The sequence below is a fragment of the Schistocerca americana genome, chromosome 7 (assembly GCF_021461395.2).
Source record: "Schistocerca americana isolate TAMUIC-IGC-003095 chromosome 7, iqSchAmer2.1, whole genome shotgun sequence".
Lineage (NCBI taxonomy): Eukaryota > Metazoa > Arthropoda > Insecta > Orthoptera > Acrididae > Schistocerca > Schistocerca americana.
Genome location: NC_060125.1, coordinates 428,292,857 through 428,312,464, shown reverse-complemented (window position 1 = coordinate 428,312,464; position 19,608 = coordinate 428,292,857). Strand labels below are relative to the sequence as shown.

Genomic DNA, 19,608 nt, shown 5'->3' with positions numbered 1-19,608 from the left:
AACCATTCCAACCGGAAAAGCGAAATATTCATCCAGTCGTTTTCCTAAAGAACTTTTCAGGAGTCTTTCCAGCTGCCTGGAATGACAAACAGAGAATACAATTCATTACAGGATACATACAAGGAGAAAGTGCTATATGGGGAACCGAGATGGTTGATAAGTGCAAAACATTTAGCGAGTTTGAGAAGAACTTTTTAAGCAAATTTTGGAGCGCAGGTGTTCAGCAACGCCTACGCAAAGAGGTCTATAACGCCGAACCTTTCCATTCGAACAGTGGCGGACTTCGCCGGTACTTTGAAAAGTACTTGAGAAAGATACAATATTGGGACACTCCCATAACAACAAAAGATGTTATTATGATTCTTAAGTCAAAACTACCCATTTCCATACGCGAAAAATTAGTGAACGTGTCAGAGGAAGATCAGGACGCATTTTTATCCGTCCTTGATTCGCTCGATCTTATACACGAAGACGCGCGTGCGAATGCTAACCGTAAGAACAACAACGCAGGCACGTATTCGAATGGAAACGGTAGTAATGGAAATGGTTCACACGAAACACAATACGGAAACAAACAGTACAATAACCGCAATAGAGGCCGAAACAATGGTTACCGTAATGGTAAACACAAAAACAAGCATTACGGCAACCAACGGTACAATCCAATATACAACACGCAACAACAGTATTACGGGAATGCCCAATACCAATCAAACAATAACGGTAGGAACTTCTACGAGAATGGGAACAAATACAAGGGTAAACGTTGCAACAATCAAAATTGCGGAGGTCAGCTACCTCCACCACAACCCTATGGGCAGCCACAACACCAGCAACAACAGCAATACACGCCTCAGCAACAACCATTCATGCGACAACAACAGTACACGGCATCACAACAGGACTTTAGATACAATAACAATAAACCAAGAAAACAATACAATCCACCGGTATATTTTACGCAGGCAAGTAATGTACCGATTTTTCAGCCTGGTAATCAAGTGCATTACCAACAAGGGTTTGATACAAATCAACAAACACAATGGGTAAAAAACCAGCGAGAATGGTCAAGTGATGTGACAGAAGAATCAAATCAGTCGCATCACAAGAAAGCGGAAAACTAAAGGCAGCACCTTTTCGCCTCCTTGGGGATGCTGCGGGACATAATGGGGGCAAACTCGACCTTGAACGACTTAACGTAATACGTTATGATCGCGACACTGACTTGAGAGACGATTTGTTGCAGGAAAATATTGAGACAGACTTGAATGACGTATGGGAAGACGAAGTACAAGCAATGACTAAAATTTACATAGCCAATACACCAATAGATGCTATTATTGATACTGGTGCAAATGTAAATGCTTTATCACTATGTATGTTTAAGAAAGTTTCTGCAGGGATGAAAATTTTAACGTTACCAGTACAAGGTTGTTCAGTAACAGGAGCGGTAGGATCTTTATCACAGCGAGTCAATTTGCAAGCTCAGGTACCGATAAGGATTAATTCTACTTCTTTCATGTGTGTATTTCTAGTAGTTAAGAATTTGTCAGTGTCATGCTTATTAGGAATGGAGTTCCTGAGGAAGAATAAGGCAGTGATTGATATAGAAAGGGGTATCTGTACAATCCGAGTAGGTGAACAGGAGGTAACGCTGCAATTGTTGCGCGGCAAGGTCAAAAGAGTCAACACTGAGCACAAAGTTAAGGTACGGAGACTGGTACAGCGAATGTTTTTGAACCAAGCACACATGACAAGACAGGGTAACAGTTGGACGGATTTTGATACTGATGACGGACTTCCGACTAGAGAAGAGATTTTGAATAAAGTAAGCGAATCAAGTGAACTTGATTACATACAAAGGCAAGATTTACTGCACTTACTCATGAGGTATCTTCATGTCTTTTCTTCGAAACCTGGAGTAATACGTAACTACGAATATGACATGAAGGTCGCTCCCCATTCTACTTTTTGCAAGACAACGTACTCTGTCCCGTATGCAAGGCGCGAGGCTGTGAAAAATGAAATACGTAAAATGCTTAAGTGGGAGATCATTGAACCGTCAGACTCACCTTACAGTAGTCCGTTATTGCCAGTTTTGAAGCAGGATGGTAGTGTACGTATAGTTTTGGATGCAAGAAACATAAATAAAATAATTATTCCAGTAAGAACTCGACCTGAGGCTATGGATGAACAACTACAAAGGTTTCATGGAGTAAAATTCCTCACATCCGTAGACTTGAGATCGAGCTACTGGCAGGTCAAGATGACATCACAGTCTCGAAAATATACAGCGTTTATATTTGCAGGTAGATCATACCAATTCAAAGTAGTTCCATTTGGTTTGAATGTGAGTTCAGGCGTATTCATAGCTGCACTTGATCATGTATTAGGACCTGAACTGTTGGATCGAGTAACAGTGTATGTTGATGACTTACTGATTGCTACGAAATCTTGGGAAGAACATTTAGACATAATAAGCAAAGTTTTCCAGAGGTTTGTTGACTATGGAGTCACAGCTAATCTACATAAGTCTAAATTTGGTAAAAGCGAGATTAAATTTTTAGGACATCTTGTATCATCACAGGGAATTACCCCAGATCCAGACAAACTAGCAGCTATTAAAAACTTTCCTGTGCCCTCTTCTAAACGCCAGTTGAAAGGCTTCCTCGGAATGACTTCCTTTTTCAGAAAGTTTATTTCGGACCAGTCGATGAACAGTCAAGCATTGCATGATCTTCTAAAGAAAAACACTCACTGGCATTGGACGCCAGAGTGTCAGACAGATTTTGATCGCATTAAACAAGCACTTCTTAACAGCAATATTTTGTTCCATCCAGACATGGATAAAGAATTCTGTATTTCGTCAGATGCTTCATTTCAGGGGCTTGGTTCTTGTTTGTTTCAAATAGAAGTAATTGATGGAAAAGAAGAGATAAGAGTTATCAGCTTTGCAAGTAGGGTTCTCACAGAATGTGAGAGGTCATACTCGGTGACAGAGTTGGAGGCTCTGGCCGTTGTGTGGTCCTTTAAAAGGTTCAATTACTACATCCATGGTCGGAAAATTAAGGTCTTTTCTGATCACCAAGCTCTTAGTTTCTTGCTCTCGTGTAAACTTCTTCATCCTCGTCTTACACGATGGAGTCTCTTCTTGCAAGAGTATGATTTCGAAATAGTATACATCAAGGGTAAAAACAACATTATCGCTGATGCTTTGTCACGCATGCCGCAAGGACTTCCCGAGTCCAGTGAACTTATCGAGCAGATGTCTAACTACCGAATTCTTCTAATGAAAGACCCACTACATAGAAAGTATTTCCTTCAGCTCTGCAAGCAGATGCGCATACTCCAAGAAACAGATCCCAAATGGCGTAAGATCAAACAACTTCTTCTAACAAAACCCGATCACCACTTGTCCAAATTTTATAAACTACACAACGATGTTTTATTCCATCGAACTTCTCTCCTCTCTGGTAGATGGTGTGTGTATACCACACGCATACGTTGAACACCTTATCTGGTACACACATCTTTCCTGGGGTCATTATGGACCTGAAAAATGCAAACGAAAGATTTCTGCCTATTGCTATGTACCAAACTTGCACCATCGAATCCATAAGTTGTTAAGTACATGTCTTATCTGCCAGAAGGCAAAACCCTTCAACCATTCGAACCTAATTCCTCTGAATCCAATTATTACTGAGAGACCAAATCAAGTTCTGGCCCTTGATCTCGCCGGCCCCATGCCGCAAGGGAGGGGAGGGGTGAAATACCTAGTCGCATTGTTGGATCTTTTCACAAAACATGTGAGACTTTATGCAGTGAAATCATCCAGTGCACTTCCGATCATCCGTCGAATCGAACAAGACTATTTTCCTCGATTTGGCAAGCCGGAGGCCATTCTATCAGATAATGCATCGAATTTCACTGGCAGACAATGGCGCAATTTTCTTGCCAGACATGGCATCAAACAAATACTTATATCTCGTTTCAGACCGCAATCTAATCCCACCGAACGTATCTTCAAAGAGTTCAATAGATTCATTCGAACCTACATACCTAATAGACAAACCCGTTGGATTGACTTTGTATCTTCATTCGAGCAGATTGTCAACAATCTTCCACACTTCTCAACTGGATTTACACCTGCGGAACTAATGACGAGTCATCGGGAAAGAAATGAATGGTTAGATCCCATACCTAAAATTGTAGAACCAGAATTAGATTTAGATGCAAAACTTAGGCAAGCATTGGTATCCTTAGCTGTACAGGCGAATCTACGCAAGAAGTCTTATGACAAGAAAGTATCTAAGGCTCTTACATATGATATTAATGAAAAGGTGCTTTTACGGACACATTTTAAGCCATCGAAGTTGTTGAAAAGAAATCGGAAATGGAGGCTATTGTACGACGGACCATTTGTAGTAATTAGAAAACCACATACAGGATGTTATCTAATAGCGGATCCAGCATCTGGCAGAATTAAAGGATTGTATCACCACCAGGATCTCAAGAAGTATAACGAGGCAAAGTAACGAGCAAAGGAACATTAGCCTAAGGTTTAACCTGTGAAACACCTCGGTATTCAAACACACCAACACGAGTACTCACACTTTGGCGAAAAAAAAACTATGGAGGTAATTGAAGATTTGATTTATTATGGCGTACGAAAAAGAAAGCACATTCCATTTGAGAGGACAGATTCTCAGTTAGTTTTAAGTTAGTCATAGGTGTAAGCAGTCCAAGTTGGCTGTTGGCATTGAGGAATGCCGTTATTGGTGAAAGGAGATACGGAAGGAAGTAGCAGATTGCCACCTTCCAACTCCAATGAATATATATATATATATATGAAATATTAGGTTAAGCAATTTCTTTTTCAGCCCTCAAGATGGAATGTTAGTCTTTAAGTGTACAGAGTACAGCCTATTGCGTGTAAACTGTGCGTTATTGTAACACCGCCATGAACTATACCTTTTGTTAGCGCGATCTTTAGAATTAAACAGATTTGTGTAGCCAAGTGTTTGAACTGTCAAAAGCAGTAAATAACAGATAGAGTATCACGTAGTATTTGATAGTTTTCAGGAGATTCAATCTCAGATTCAAAATATCATCTACGAACAGTAAGCCTCATAAAGATTTAATAGCTAAGCAACAAAGCATTTCCTTTATTGTGTTTTACAACAGCTGTTAGGTCATGTAGTCGAGAGTGCCACTACATCGAAACATATACGTCGTACTGACAAGCCTGGAGTATTCCTGATGGTAAATGTTTCTTCTTTAAACATGTAAGATGCACTAAAGTAATTAGCTATTTCACAGCCAAGCCCGACAATCGCCCAGAAGGAAGCGTGATAAACTAGAAAGCTGTCACCAGATATGACTCACATTATAATAATAAAACTAAGATCTGATATTAGATTAAAGAATAGCCACTTGAAGGCACACGTGACGCATGTCATGCATCTAAGGTAAAAAAAAAATATCCTAGTGTAGTTGTGCTAGAATTTGTATATGTATATAGTATATTTATGTTCATATTTGATCCTCTCCTCTTCCACTTCCCCATCCTATCCCATTAAAAAAAAATTGAGGATTAGAATTTGACAGGCTCATCTGAGTGCTCTTTAGACGGTTGAAGTGGAAACGAAATTTGTGGGAGAGATCCGTTAGCGAAAATTTTGTTTTAATCGCGTATCGCGAGTAGCAATGTTGAGAGATTATAATACATCCCGCGAGTAGCACTTGCAGCCAGTAACTTTATGAAGCATGAATCTTCCGGAGAGAAATGCATGAGTATGCTCGACCAGTAGAGATAGAATTTGTTCAATCTGTGCTCTACATAAACAGTGACACTAAATTTTGAAGAGAAACGAAATAACAAGCTGCTTAAAAGATTTGTTTGAAGAACAATTTTACCTTTGTAAAAGGGAGAGAGAATAACCGAAATAATCGTGCCTTGATGCACAAGTAGTGGTATTCAATACGCTAATCCGGCGTGGCGTGACTGAAAAGGTTAACAGAATTTGTGACTGTAAGCAAACTTAAGAAATGTATGTATCTATGTATGTAATTTATGGACATTGTTTAATCTTGTAATGTATTTACCTGTGAGTAACTTGAACTGTGAAATCACAATGTGAGATGGGCGATGTGAATTTGCAGACACTCTAAGACGTTCTAAACAAAATGCGAGTGATAAAGTGTACAAAATACGTGTGCAGTGACATGTGTACACGCAAGTGCAGGTAGTGACAGCGATCACAGCAAAACATTTTGCAAACTATATGTAAAACGTTGGCTTCACTGACCTGTGTGTAAGCAGCATGGCAGGTCGCAGGGACTGTCGTGTGAAATCCTCGAAATAGACGGTGGTATTTTCTACCCAAGTTTTCGATACGCCGATCGACGATGGAGAAAGGACACTAGACGTGTGTTTTCCGCGTGTTCTCATTTTAGCAGAGCGCGAGTGACACACGTTAAACTTCATACGAGCATACACGAGCGCGTGTTGCACTGGACTAGTAACCGGCAACAGCGCTTGCAGTTGGACTCAACAATTAACATTTGAAACACAACCGACGCGCGCGCTGTGGAGGCGTGTCATTGACCTTAGAATGTTTTCCGTCTCACAACTCCGCAAGAGACATTGCTAAAGCTATCACAGTGAAACTTAATTATGAACTTTATTTATTCTGTAAAAAGAGAAGTCTTTTCTGTAAAAAGAGAAGTCTTAGCTTCAAATTAATTTCCATTTAATCAGTCACGTCGGATATTTTGCGATAGATAGTTAAATAAAGACAAGGCATTACTGAGCACTGAAACGTTAACTGGAGGGGAAGGTTATCAATCCTGTCCAGAATCCTATAAAACCTTTACCTGTAAGTCTACATTATAGCACGAACCTAACACAGGTTTCTTTCTGTTTATTTGCATGTAAACGACATGACGCTTGATGCGAGACACTAGAGAGGCAGCACGAGCGAACACAAAAAAAGACGCTACCCAGGGTCGTGACCTCTCGGACGACGCCGCTCACCGAACGAGAATAGACGTTGCAGACTCCGGTTAAGTGAGCGTGTGACAAATAAAAGTGTACAGTGTAGTGTCAAGTGAAACGTCCTGATTAACAACGACATTCTAAAAGAATCTAATGAAACGGATAAAAAAAACATTCCGAGACCAAACAGGTCACAGACAATTTTAGAGGACTGTTTAAATAATTATTTCAATGTATCTGTGTATGTTTGTCTACTGACATGTTTTGTTTCCTATATAGAGTATTATTCATTTATCTTTGTGTGTGTTAGACTTAAGATTGTTTTTTGTCATATTTTGTTTCACAGTAACAGCAATTAAGATGACAGTGCAAGGACACCTTACAATGAACTGAGAGAAGTGCCAAAGTACACAAAAGACACTGAAAGACTATTTGTTTTCATAACTGTACTGGAAGCATAAAATAACTAGATGACAAACTCATTCCAATTTTACGTTAGAACGAAAGTAAACAGATGATAAAACACAGTAATGTCTTGAAACTACATGTGAGTCCTGATGATCCTTCCGGAATCATCATGCCTCACATGGGAGGCATTGTGACATTACAGCCTTTATCACTGCGATTTTTAATATGTAAAAGTTTTTTTTTTCTGGATTTGCGTCAGTATGTGCGAACTTTTAACATATACCAATGAATGTTGTAACCAGATATCTTTGCCGCGCTCCTGTAAAGCGCAGAATATCACGATAGCTATAAACTGTTATACGCTGCTATCGATCAGTAAAAAAAAAAAAAAAAAAAAAACCGATGCACCTATGTTTCAAAATAACAATTGCCAGTTTTTACTTCTGCAGGGAGCCGCGTCGCTGTCTAGCTCTTCTGTGAATGTGTTGCGAGTCGGACGCAAAAGTATTGTGCTCCATCTGATATAATCATTTTTATTGTAAAGTTAAGAGTTTAAGTGATTAAAAATATATGTAGCCACAAACAAGCGAGAATGTATATCGTGAAAAATTCGCTCCACCGCCACAATGGGTGGCCATGTTAATGTAAGTTTCCGTTTCATATTATAATACTTGAAGCCTTGAAGTTTATTTAATTTCAAAGAAAATCTCTCAACCTTATTTTCATTAATTATACTTATGATAATCCTTCCTGTTTAAAAGATTTATGCAGCTTATGATCCAGCGTGTGTTCTGTCGGAACAGGAGGCTGTCGTGACGACATCGCTATAGTATTTATTCCAAGTTCTTTCAGTTCCGTTTATATGTTCGTACAAATCCAATCAGTTGGTCCCTTAGGTTTCTTTCATGTAACTTCCGTCTGTTTTCTCCGCGCGATCTTCCTCCGAAAAAAATCTCTGTTCAGAATATCACGATAGCTATAAACTGTTATACGCTGCTATCGATCAGTAAAAAAAAAAAAAAAAAAAAAAACCGATGCACCTATGTTTCAAAATAACAATTGCCAGTTTTTACTTCTGCAGGGAGCCGCGTCGCTGTCTAGCTCTTCTGTGAATGTGTTGCGAGTCGGACGCAAAAGTATTGTGCTCCATCTGATATAATCATTTTTATTGTAAAGTTAAGAGTTTAAGTGATTAAAAATATATGTAGCCACAAACAAGCGAGAATGTATATCGTGAAAAATTCGCTCCACCGCCACAATGGGTGGCCATGTTAATGTAAGTTTCCGTTTCATATTATAATACTTGAAGCCTTGAAGTTTATTTAATTTCAAAGAAAATCTCTCAACCTTATTTTCATTAATTATACTTATGATAATCCTTCCTGTTTATCAGATTTATGCAGCTTATGATCCAGCGTGTGTTCTGTCGGAACAGGAGGCTGTCGTGACGACATCGCTATAGTATTTATTCCAAGTTCTTTCAGTTCCGTTTATATGTTCGTACAAATCCAATCAGTTGGTCCCTTAGGTTTCTTTCATGTAACTTCCGTCTGTTTTCTCCGCGCGATCTTCCTCCGAAAAAAATCTCTGTTCATTTTCTTTAGTAATTTTCGATATCGCGAAGGAGAAAAGACAGCCGCCTCCTGCTCCGAACGGAACACTACGACTTTTCTAACGTCGGAGAGTACCGCACGAATTTTCCGCTAAAAGGTAATAGAGTTTCTTAAAGCTGGATCAATTACACATGTTGCTGCTGTTCTCCGACAAATCTGGTGTGATTAATAGTAATTTATTCTGTCACGACAAAAAGAACCAATTTTATTTTTACCAAAGCAACAAAGCTTTCAATTAAATTACTAAGAAAAAAAAAAAAAAATCATACCAGAACACTTAAAGTAGTAAAGGAGTTTTGCTACTTGTGGAGCTAAATAACTGATGATGGTCGAAGGAGAGAGGATATAAAATGTATACTGGCAATGGCAAGGAAAGCGTTTCTGAAGAAGAGAAATTTGTTAACATCGAGTATAGATTTAAGTGTCAGGAAGTCGTTCCTGAAAGAATTTGTATTGAGTGTAGCCATGTATGGAAGTGAAACATGGACGATAAATGGTTTAGACAAGAAGAGAATAGAAGTTTTCGAAATGTGGTGCTACAGAAGAATGCTGAAGATTAGATGGGTAGATCACGTAACTAATGAGGAGGTATTGAATCGGATTGGGGAGAAGCGAAGTTTGTAGCACAACTTCACTAGAAGAAGGGATCGGTTGGTAGGACGTGTCCTGAGGCATCAAGGGGTCACAAATATAGCATTGGAGGGCAGCGTGGAGAGTAAAAATCGTAGAGGGAGACCAAGAGATGAATACACTAAGCAGATTCAGAACGTTATAGGTTGCAGTAGATGAAGGAGCTTGCACAGGATAGAGTAGCACGGAGAGCTGCATCAAACCAGTCTCAGGACTGAAGATCACAACAACAACAGCATGTAATCTTAATAAGTAAACATAAAGGCGCAAGGTGATAAATCACAAAGTATTACTTACATACATAACCATATCAGCACAACTAATCATGTGACAATTATAATTTAAATAAATAAGCACAGCAGGCACATAATAAAAAAAATATGACATCAGTGAAAAAGCAGTGCAGCCAGGCGATGCATAATATACATAAGTAACAACCCTGTTCATTAATTAGTCATTGTCAAAATCAGTTAACACAAAGTATAAATCACGTAATAGCGATCAGCAAATTACGTCTAAAGTGCGTACCTAAGTGGAAATATGTTACCTGAAAAATAAACTCAATTAATAGTTACCTTTTTAGTTTATTACTTTCTTCTTCGAAATTACATCCTTCCTGAAATTTTCTCGATAGCAAGTCCTCTTAACGTCGGACACACACAGAATTTACCTGAAGTTCCTAAATATTTTATACACCTGTATCCTTCATATATATTGACGAAAAATACACTGTGATCATTGCAACATCCCCAATCGAACAACAGCTGCTGTCTCGCCCAACAGAACAACTGCACACTCTGTACACTAGTACTCCTATCGACATCCTCTCAACAAGCACTGCCCACGGCAACCTCTGAACTACTACTGTCCACGGCAACTTATGAACTACGACTGCCCCAGTGGAGGCGGTAAAATGATACTCTTTGGCGCAATCTCTGGCGCTGTGACTCAGTGTAGCCACCTTTCAATAGTTCTAGCTTGTTTCTAACAAATGCGTCTTTGGAATGGCACTTCATCATGTGTGACTGAATTTGGTGTTAAGAATGTTATACGTGTTGCTGTTAGTCGAATGTGTAAGTGAAAAACAACATTGTGTGGAGAACGGGATTTAGAAAAAAATGACTTTTTAGGCAAATATGGATGCACCATTTTATCGTACATTAAAACCATAGTACTTTTATTAAAATTTTTTGGTATCTCTGTTACCCTTACAACGGTATTCATTAAGAAATATTTAACTTATTTCACGGGGTTATTTCATCCCCTTAAGGGTCGCATGGCACCGCAAAAAAATATGTCTCCTATTTTGCTTTACACTACAACATATTCAAAGCCTATCAAATCGAAGTGTATCCCTTTGTAAGGCATCGTTAACAGAATACACGTATGTTTTCATGGATACACAGTTTTCTTCTTTCACAGGTGCCAGCAGTCGAGCCAGCAGATGCAATGCGCTGATGCCTGCACACACAGTACTCTCGGCCAAAGTGACGGATCTGCACATGCAGCGGCCAGCTACGCCACAGGAGGTGCTTACTTGGCGCACTAAGGGCGTTTTCCGCATGTCCCGGTGGCCAGCAGCCTGCCTGGAAGTTTACTGGGACAATCTAGTTGTCAACGTAGATGGTGCCCCAGAACTCACCCAACAGCCTTGTACAGGTTGACTAGCTGACAAGTTACATCACGGTTTCTCAGTGAGATAGCTATCACTGTCTGCAAGTAGACGCAAGTCGGGGTTCAGCAGCTACTGCGCTCCGCTCAGACGATGGCAGATCACCAGGTATCATCAGCTGCGCCTCCGGGTGCCTTGGTGGTAGGCAACACCAAAGTCTCCTCGTCAGCTTTGGGGGCAGCAGCCCATGGCAACCAAGTCCTTCGGACTGTGCTGACTGTTATATCATTGATCGACATCTAGATAGACTGCAAAAAATGGAAATGAGCGTATGGCATTGTGGGCAGGGAGTCCCCCATTCGGAGCAGTTCGACCGCCGAGGGCAAGTACTAATTGCGTTCGACGCCACATTGGGCGACTTATGTGTCGGAGATGTGGATGAAAGGTTGATGAGGACAACACAATACCCAGTCTATGAGCGGAGAAAGTCTCTTGCCCCAACCAGGAATCGAACCCGGGGCCTTTGGCGATGCATTCCGCCGCGCTAACCACTCAGCTAACTGGGATGGATAGACAGACTGCAGATGTAGTGTCACAGGTCCGCCGTAAACAGAGGTGTGCTATGGCAGTCAGAGTATTTGCACCTGTCGGTCTATGCCAACGACGTTACAATGTGGTAAGATTGACCTAATGAGATCTAGTCTTTTGAACCTGTAAACAGTTTGCACCATGCTGCAGTGTCACAACTCTTCCCTTCAGGCTTACAGTTGAGTTACTTCTGCAGCCTCTGTGTGCTGTAAACCCACTCTTGCGTACGGTTTACTTTTTAGTATTCCGCTGTGTGTGGTCAACATAACGACGTTAAGATCCCTTTTAGCTGCGCGTGGTAGCCGCTTGGTCCGAGGCGCCTTGCCACGGTTCGCGCGGCTCCCTCCGTCGGAGATGACCTCAGGAGTTTGGCCCCATAGGAACTTACCAAAATTCCCAAAATTCTGCCTTTTGCATGTGATCACTCTCCTGCATTGGCACACTGGTCATCCACCTCATATCATGTGTGGCAGTATGCCCATGCTACGTGCAATATCAGCTGTTCATTCTTGTTGGCATTTCAGCCTAGATATAGTGTACTACCAATCTTTTAGAGCATTTCTCTTGGAGAAAAAGAGCAGTATGGCTAAAATTAAAAACAGCCATGTTCGCAACTGCTCAGTAGTTGACGTTCGCGTATTCACAACACCTGTTACGTTCGCCGCTAACGCCTACGATCACGGTATAAATGGACTGAAGATGGTCACATTCAGACGGAAACAGGTAACCATTGCAAATAATAACTTATTGCGGCCAAGACTGATTTTAATCCATTTATAAAGTATTGTGCACTAGAGTGCCTTGGCTTCAAATCTGGTGCCGGCGCCAGTCAAGGAAAACTTTAAAAAAATGTCACTTTGGGACGCAACACTCCATCGTCCCTTAGAAAATTCGTTTCGAATTTTCGCTCGGAATTTTTATAGAACAATCTAGTTAAACAAGTTTTACATTAACATTATGTACTATGTATTTTAGATGTCTCCCTGTTTCAAGGCAACTGAACCGATAGGCTCGATCTGTGGAGGTTTTGTTGTGGTATTCAGTCGGAAGAATGGTTTGATTCAGAGCTCCATGTTACTATACATGTGTAAGTCTCTTCTCTGCGTAACGGCGGCAGACTATATCCATTTGAAACTTGTTCACTATACACCACATCTAAATTTGTGACTCCTTGATGCCTTAAGATGTGACCCATCTCTCCATCCCTTCTTTTAAGCAGAGGGTGCCATAAATTTCTTTTCTTACGTTCGATTCGACATCTTCTCATTAGTTATTCAATCTACCAACCTAATATACATGATCCGCTATAGCATCACATGTCGAAAGCAGTTATGCTTCTCTTGACTGGAATGTTTGTCGCCCACGTTCCACCTACGTACGACGCAGTTCTCCATAAAAATATCCTTAAAAACTATCTAATAGGACTTAAATTTATATTTAAGATCTATGCTTGTTTTACTTTTCGTGATATATCAGTTCCGCTCAGCTGGTCTTCCAAGTACTTTGCCATTTCTGACAGAATTTAAACGACCTAAGGAAACCTCAGTTTTTTTCTTTCCTCCCGTTGAACGTTATCCCGTTCCAAATTGCTCTTATATTTCCTTCATTGCTTGCTCAGTGTTCAGATTGAACAAGATCGTGAAGAGACTACAACATTCTCTCACACCCTTCTCAGCTACGGCTTCCCTTCCATGCCATTCGACTCTTTTTATGACAGTCTGTGTTGTGTACAAGTTATAGGTAACCTTTCGCTTTCTCTAAATCTAGAAATACCATAAATGTAAGTTTCCTTTTATTCAGTTTATCTTCATATCTTCAAATATAAGACGCGTTAGTTAGTACTGATTTGCGTGTTGCTACGTTTCTCCGGAACCCAAACGTTTCTTCCCCGAGGCTGGCTTCTACCAGTTTTTTTGTTCTTCTCTAAATACTTCATGCCGGTATCTTGCAACAACGAGTTATTGACATATACATCTGTCAACACTTTCCTTGTTTTGAACAGGAATTATTACATTGTTCTTGGGGACTCAGGGTATTTCTCCAGTTTCAGTTATCTTGCACACTAGGTGCAATAGTTTATCATGGATGAATCTCCCGCGGTAGCACATAATTTTGAGCTACTGTCGCCTACGCTAGGGACCTTTCCGTCAGTTGGATTCAGTATCTCGTGTGTTATCCAAAGGTTACTACTAGGTCTCGTGTTTCCTGTATATGATCTTCTGTTGACTTCACTATTTCATCTCTCAAGGCCACCCATTCGTCTTCTGTTGTGTTAGTTCCCCCTGTTAAACTGTATTCTTATCTTATTCTTCCTTTGAAACTATGACGAAAATGCGGTTCTTTCTGGTTATCCAGATCACGTTTCCTTAATTTCCTGTTTCTTCGGTTTTAATCTGCTGTTGGTAACCAGTAAATTATGTACAGAGTCCACACCTACCCCTAGAACTTTTGCAGCTTTAAATATAGTTTATCAATCTCTGTCTAATAATTAATGTAATCTACCCGAGACATTAGCGTGTCCCCGGGTCTCATTCTCATATACAAACTTCTTTCATGATTATGAAACTATCAGCAATTATTAAATTGCGTTCTTTGCTAAATTCTACCAGGCGGTTTCCCCATTCATCCTCTCTCCCCACTTCATATCCTCCTCCCATTTTGTCTTCTCATACTTCACCTATCATCGAATTCCATTCCCCATTACATCGCTTTTATCTCATCACAGAGTCTTTCAGTATGTTCATGGACTGCGCAGCTAGCAGACAAACGAACTAGTTCATCAACATCCATATTAGCTACTACAATGCGTACACTATACTGTTTATAGTCGCTTACTCGCATTGTTATTTTCTCTATTAGGACTATTTCTGCGTTACTTCTTTTTGTATAATCCTTTATATTTTGCAGCATCTGATAAAGGTAGACACGCCGTAGAACTCCGCGTTAGCTGCTAAGAATTCATAGAACTCCCTTTTTATTATGTGTTGAAAACGATTCCATATTCCCAGACTTAGTTTAATCTACTACATTCACATGTATCTACCTTACTAAGACGTTTACCCGGAAACGGGAACCAGGAACCCGGAACCCAGTCACCAGTTGCAGCATAGGGCAACTAAAGTTCGATTTTCAACATTTCACGTAGTTTATAACACTGTCATAATCTACTCTTTAAGAGGTATAATCTTACAATAAATGTATAACACAATAAGAAAGGGACTAAAAGGGACTACAGTTGGAAAATTTGTGTTGGTCTTGTGTCGAGTAATCGACAGGGTGCAAAAATAATGGACTAAATTCATTTAATATTTGAGAATGAGAGAACGTAGCGCCCACCAACAAAGATTATACATAGCTTCAAAAAATTACACGTAATTTCAAATCTTTACGAAATTTTTTTCGCTGAGGCACAGCTCAAAGTGATGAAAGGAGAAAAATTTTATCGCTTACAACATTTTCGCTGTTCATGCACTCCAGTAACAGGCATACCTTTTAATTTATTACTTCCTTACTGCTAAATCTTCTCGCAACACAGTTTGCAGACATTATCCACAAACACTGCTGAATGTAACTGCCAAATTATATCACTGTGAGACGCATAGCTCAGGAGATACGATGTCGTAAACATTCAGATGTGCGAAAAACTAGATTTTTTCTTAAAATATGCACGCAGTAAGACTTCAACATCAAGCCTGAAGTTTTAATTTATTTCTTCTTTGGTACTAACTCTATTCGTAACACATTTGCGTGTAGTGTAATACAACATTGAATGAACTTGAACAATTCTATCATTCTATGAAACGTAGCTCAGGAGATATAACATCATAAACAATCGGACCTGTGAAAAACTAGTTTTTTCTTGAAATGGAGCACAAATTACCTAGTTTATACTCATCCGGTATTTCATAATGAGGGCACTTAGCGACTTACAACATACATTAAGTAACATTTCAAAACTGCATTCGTGAAGCACTTAGACGTCTAAGGCTGTTTTATGGATGGAGTTAGATTCTTTAAAGAATCGGAACTCTGTGACATTCGTACTGGCATGCTGAGTGTCGACTTGCTTTAAGTATACACCACGCTCCACTCATAACGACCACAAAACGATATACCAGTAAGATTTTGCTCAAGGTGTCATGTTTCTTTATTTCTAGAAAAAAAGAAGAAAAGGCAGGTTTTAGGAGATCTGGTCTATTGCAGACCTCCGTTTCTTCCAGCCAAATCCCACAGTGGGGCAAATGGGTTCCCAATTGCAAGTGTTTGGGATAGGTTCTGACTTATGCTTTACAAAAAAGGAAAACCTCTCCATAATCTTGATCGGAAATGGATGATTGGATATGTTTTCATTTCAGTTCTAGGATGATACGTTCCATACGCAGATGTTTCATTGGCAATATGTGTAGTTATGTTCTTTGGAACAGAATCAGGTCGACAACTTGCTGAAAATGGTTTCTTTTTCTTTGTCCACATTGTTTGATATCTCTTCAAGTTATGGCGCTGGGTTCTTTTCAGTCTCTTCCCAATGAACTGATTCACAAACAGAATCTGCACTTGGATAAGCGGAGGAGATTTCTCATCCCAAAATTTTCCTCTTAACCGAGTGAAACCTTGGAAGAAACATTATCGGCACGTCTAACGGGTTCCCCTTTACATATGGCTGTGCAAGTTAATATGCAGATCTTAACCGTCACATCAGTATCTTTAGTTAGACTTACACATTTATGTTGTTGTATACACTGTTCACCGTGTCCCAGAGTTCACCGTAAGTTACTCCGTTTCAGGGGGACGACGTGTTTGTCACGGTGGAGACGGGTGCCCTCAGGGGTGTTGTGTCGACGTCGCTCAACGGCACGCTCTACAGCAAGTTCGTCGGCATCCCCTTCGCCACCCCGCCGCTCGGTGACCTCCGCTTCAGGGTGAGTACCTCCGCTAAACCTAGCGCTCTCTCTCATCTTACAGGAAACTCTGCGGAGTGCGACACCACTACTAACAAACAACCAGTACCTTAATTAGACTCAAACACTGCTATTGCTGCAGACACAAGAAAACATGTTTAGTTTCATACAAGAGGTGTTTAACAGCGATTCAAGTTGAAACGGGCATAAAGAAGTCACTGAAATCATGTAAGTAGCTAGTAAGATTATATCGCTGTTAACTGCACGCTATTGATTAGTGACACAGAAAATATCATCCACACATGCATTTCGCAAGCCACCAACCGATATGTGGTGTGCACTACCTGTTATATGCGAATGATACACGAGATTTATCTCTCTGTACAACACTGTGTAGCAACAAAAGTGAAGTAACCAGAAACGAAGGAGGAAACGAAATGAAACTTCACGGGTTGAAGGCGTGTATAATGTTGTTGCAGTGATTACAAAATCGAGTCAAATTCACAAATAACTCAGCATTATGGGCCCAGTTATCAGTAAGAAGTTGTCCGTTCTTTGGTATGGGTGGACGGCTTCCTATCAGAAGAGTGTCTTGAAGGTGAATCATCTGCTGAGGCACTATCCTACAACTGTCGTAACTGGTATTTGATCTCTTGATACTGGATTTGTGACGGGGTAGGAGCTGGTTCCACGCGTGTTCTATCGAAGACAGGGACGAATCCTGCTATCCTGGAGGTACTGCTTTATTACCCACACGGTTCATAAGTGCCATTTGTCCTGTCGAAAAGTCATACACGATGGTTGACCAAACAATGTCGCCAGGAGTAACGCCGCTGTGCCTTTCCAAAACGCCGGAAGGTCGAACCTTTTCCCAGGTCGCCAGCTCAGTCGTCGACGCTGGCAACCCGGGGCAATGCGAAAGGGTGATTCATCACTGAAGATAATGGCATGCCGTTCATCTGTAGTCCATGCACACCGGTCAAGGCACGACTCCTAATGCAGTCATTGCTGTTGTGATAACGGCAGCGTACCCACGGGTACGTAATTTTCTAGTCCGGCTACAGCTTTTCTCCGACCAAACAGTGTGGGATGACACAGATTGTTGAATAGATTTCGTTACTTCTTCTCGGACGGCAGGCGCAGATACGGAGGAATTACGGTTTGTTTTGTGCACTATACAGTGATCCTCCCTTGTGGTGGTCAGACATACACGACCGGAACGTAGACGACGAGTATTCCAGCCTTCACGTTCCCAAACAGTCCAATGTCAGACCACATCCAAATGGCGCACAAAAACTGGATATTGCACAGTCGGCCAGACGGTCAAATGGAGAGTCCCACAGTGACACCCTGTCAAGCTGTGTTCATATAATGTTTACCTGATATTGTCACCAGGATAGTTATCTCTCATTATGAAGTATATACTTTTCTTGTTAGAGAAGTTCCATTTGCCCAGATCCCAGTAACTGTAATTGCCCTCTTTAGATTATCTACATACATCAAACAATGTGCCACTCTGGGAGGTGTACTGCCGTCTAGTCTTGAACATACAGGAGCTCAACTTGGTGGAACCGACGCACCAGTGAGCGTCATACCTCAAGTAATAAAAACAGAATTGTGGTAAATACTCAAAAACGTTACTGATAAAATACACTTACTACATAAGGTATTATTGCTCTGCCCGTGTTCTGGATAGGTTGATGAGACACGTACCAAGGCTGGAAGGAATCACAAGTTTGGTTGTGGTAGTGCGGTGGGGCAGTGAACACGCCCAAATGGATGTAGGTTGCAACGGTTATGCAAAGATGAGAAGGCTTACACAGGACAGAGTAACATGAGAGATCAGTCACACCATTCTCCACAGAGCATCCCGCTAAGTGTTGGAAACCGAGTCTAGTGGTTCACCCCCATAAGAGAAAGAAGACAACTAATATATATACGGTTTGATTGCTGATGTAAAACACTTACGTCGGGATGGTTACAGGAAGACTCCGAACAAAATTTTTGTACAGGAAGGGAGCCTGTAAAATTTTTTAAAGTTTCTCCTGATCCGAAAAGCCAAAGTCCCATAGTTAGAGTCTAGATTCGGTAAATAGTTTCAATATTGAAGGAAGTTCCCAAACCACTGTAGAGCGAAAAATCCGTTCCGGAAACATCGTCCACATTGTGGGTAAGCTGTATCTACACAACACCCTCTCTTTCAGGAATGTTAGTCTCGTAAGTTTCTCAGGAGAAGCTGCAGTGTTTGGAAGATAGAGATAAAGTACTGGCCGGATTAAAGCTGCGAGGATGAGTCGTGAGTCTTGCTTGGGTAGCTCAGTTGGCTGACTGCTGGCCCGTGAAAGGCCAAAAGCTACGTTCGAGTCTCGGTCCGGTATACAGCTTCAATAAGCAGGGGAGTTTCGAGATATTTCTTACTTACATTCTGATACAAGTTAAAGATATGATCTTTATCGATACCTATACCTCTCGAAGTATCTAAGGCTTTTAGCTTTTTCTTCTTATACTGAAACCCTCTAAGTCTTTATATTTCCAAGTATTTGTGTAAATTTGTGCTAATAAGCAAAATATGAAATGAGTTTCTGCGTAAGCAACTCATGAGTATAAATTATAAAGCCTGACTAACGAGTCGTTGCAGTAAATCTTTCCTGAAGTTAGCGATATTTCAGCACTCTCTATGACTCTCTGTGGGGAGCAAAATAACTGATGAAGGTCGAAGTAGAGAGGACATAAAATGTAGACTGGCAATGGCAAGGAAAGCGTTTCTGAAGAAGAGAAATTTGTTAACATCGAGTATAGATTTAAGTGTCAGGAAGTCGTTCCTGAAAGTATTTGTATGGAGTGTAGCCATGTATGGAAGTG

At 40.6% G+C, this 19,608-nt stretch overlaps 1 protein-coding gene across 1 annotated transcript in view; it reads left to right on the top strand.

The window, feature by feature from the left end:
- Window positions 1–1,570: 1,570 nt before the first annotated feature.
- LOC124622983 (esterase B1-like) overlaps window positions 1,571–19,608 on the top strand; it is a 38,605-nt gene continuing 20,567 nt past the window's right edge. The window contains exons 1-2 of the mRNA XM_047148772.1: window positions 1,571–1,708; window positions 16,633–16,767. Coding sequence (XP_047004728.1) covers window positions 1,571–1,708; window positions 16,633–16,767 — 273 coding nt within the window. The remainder of the gene's footprint in view (window positions 1,709–16,632; window positions 16,768–19,608) is intronic.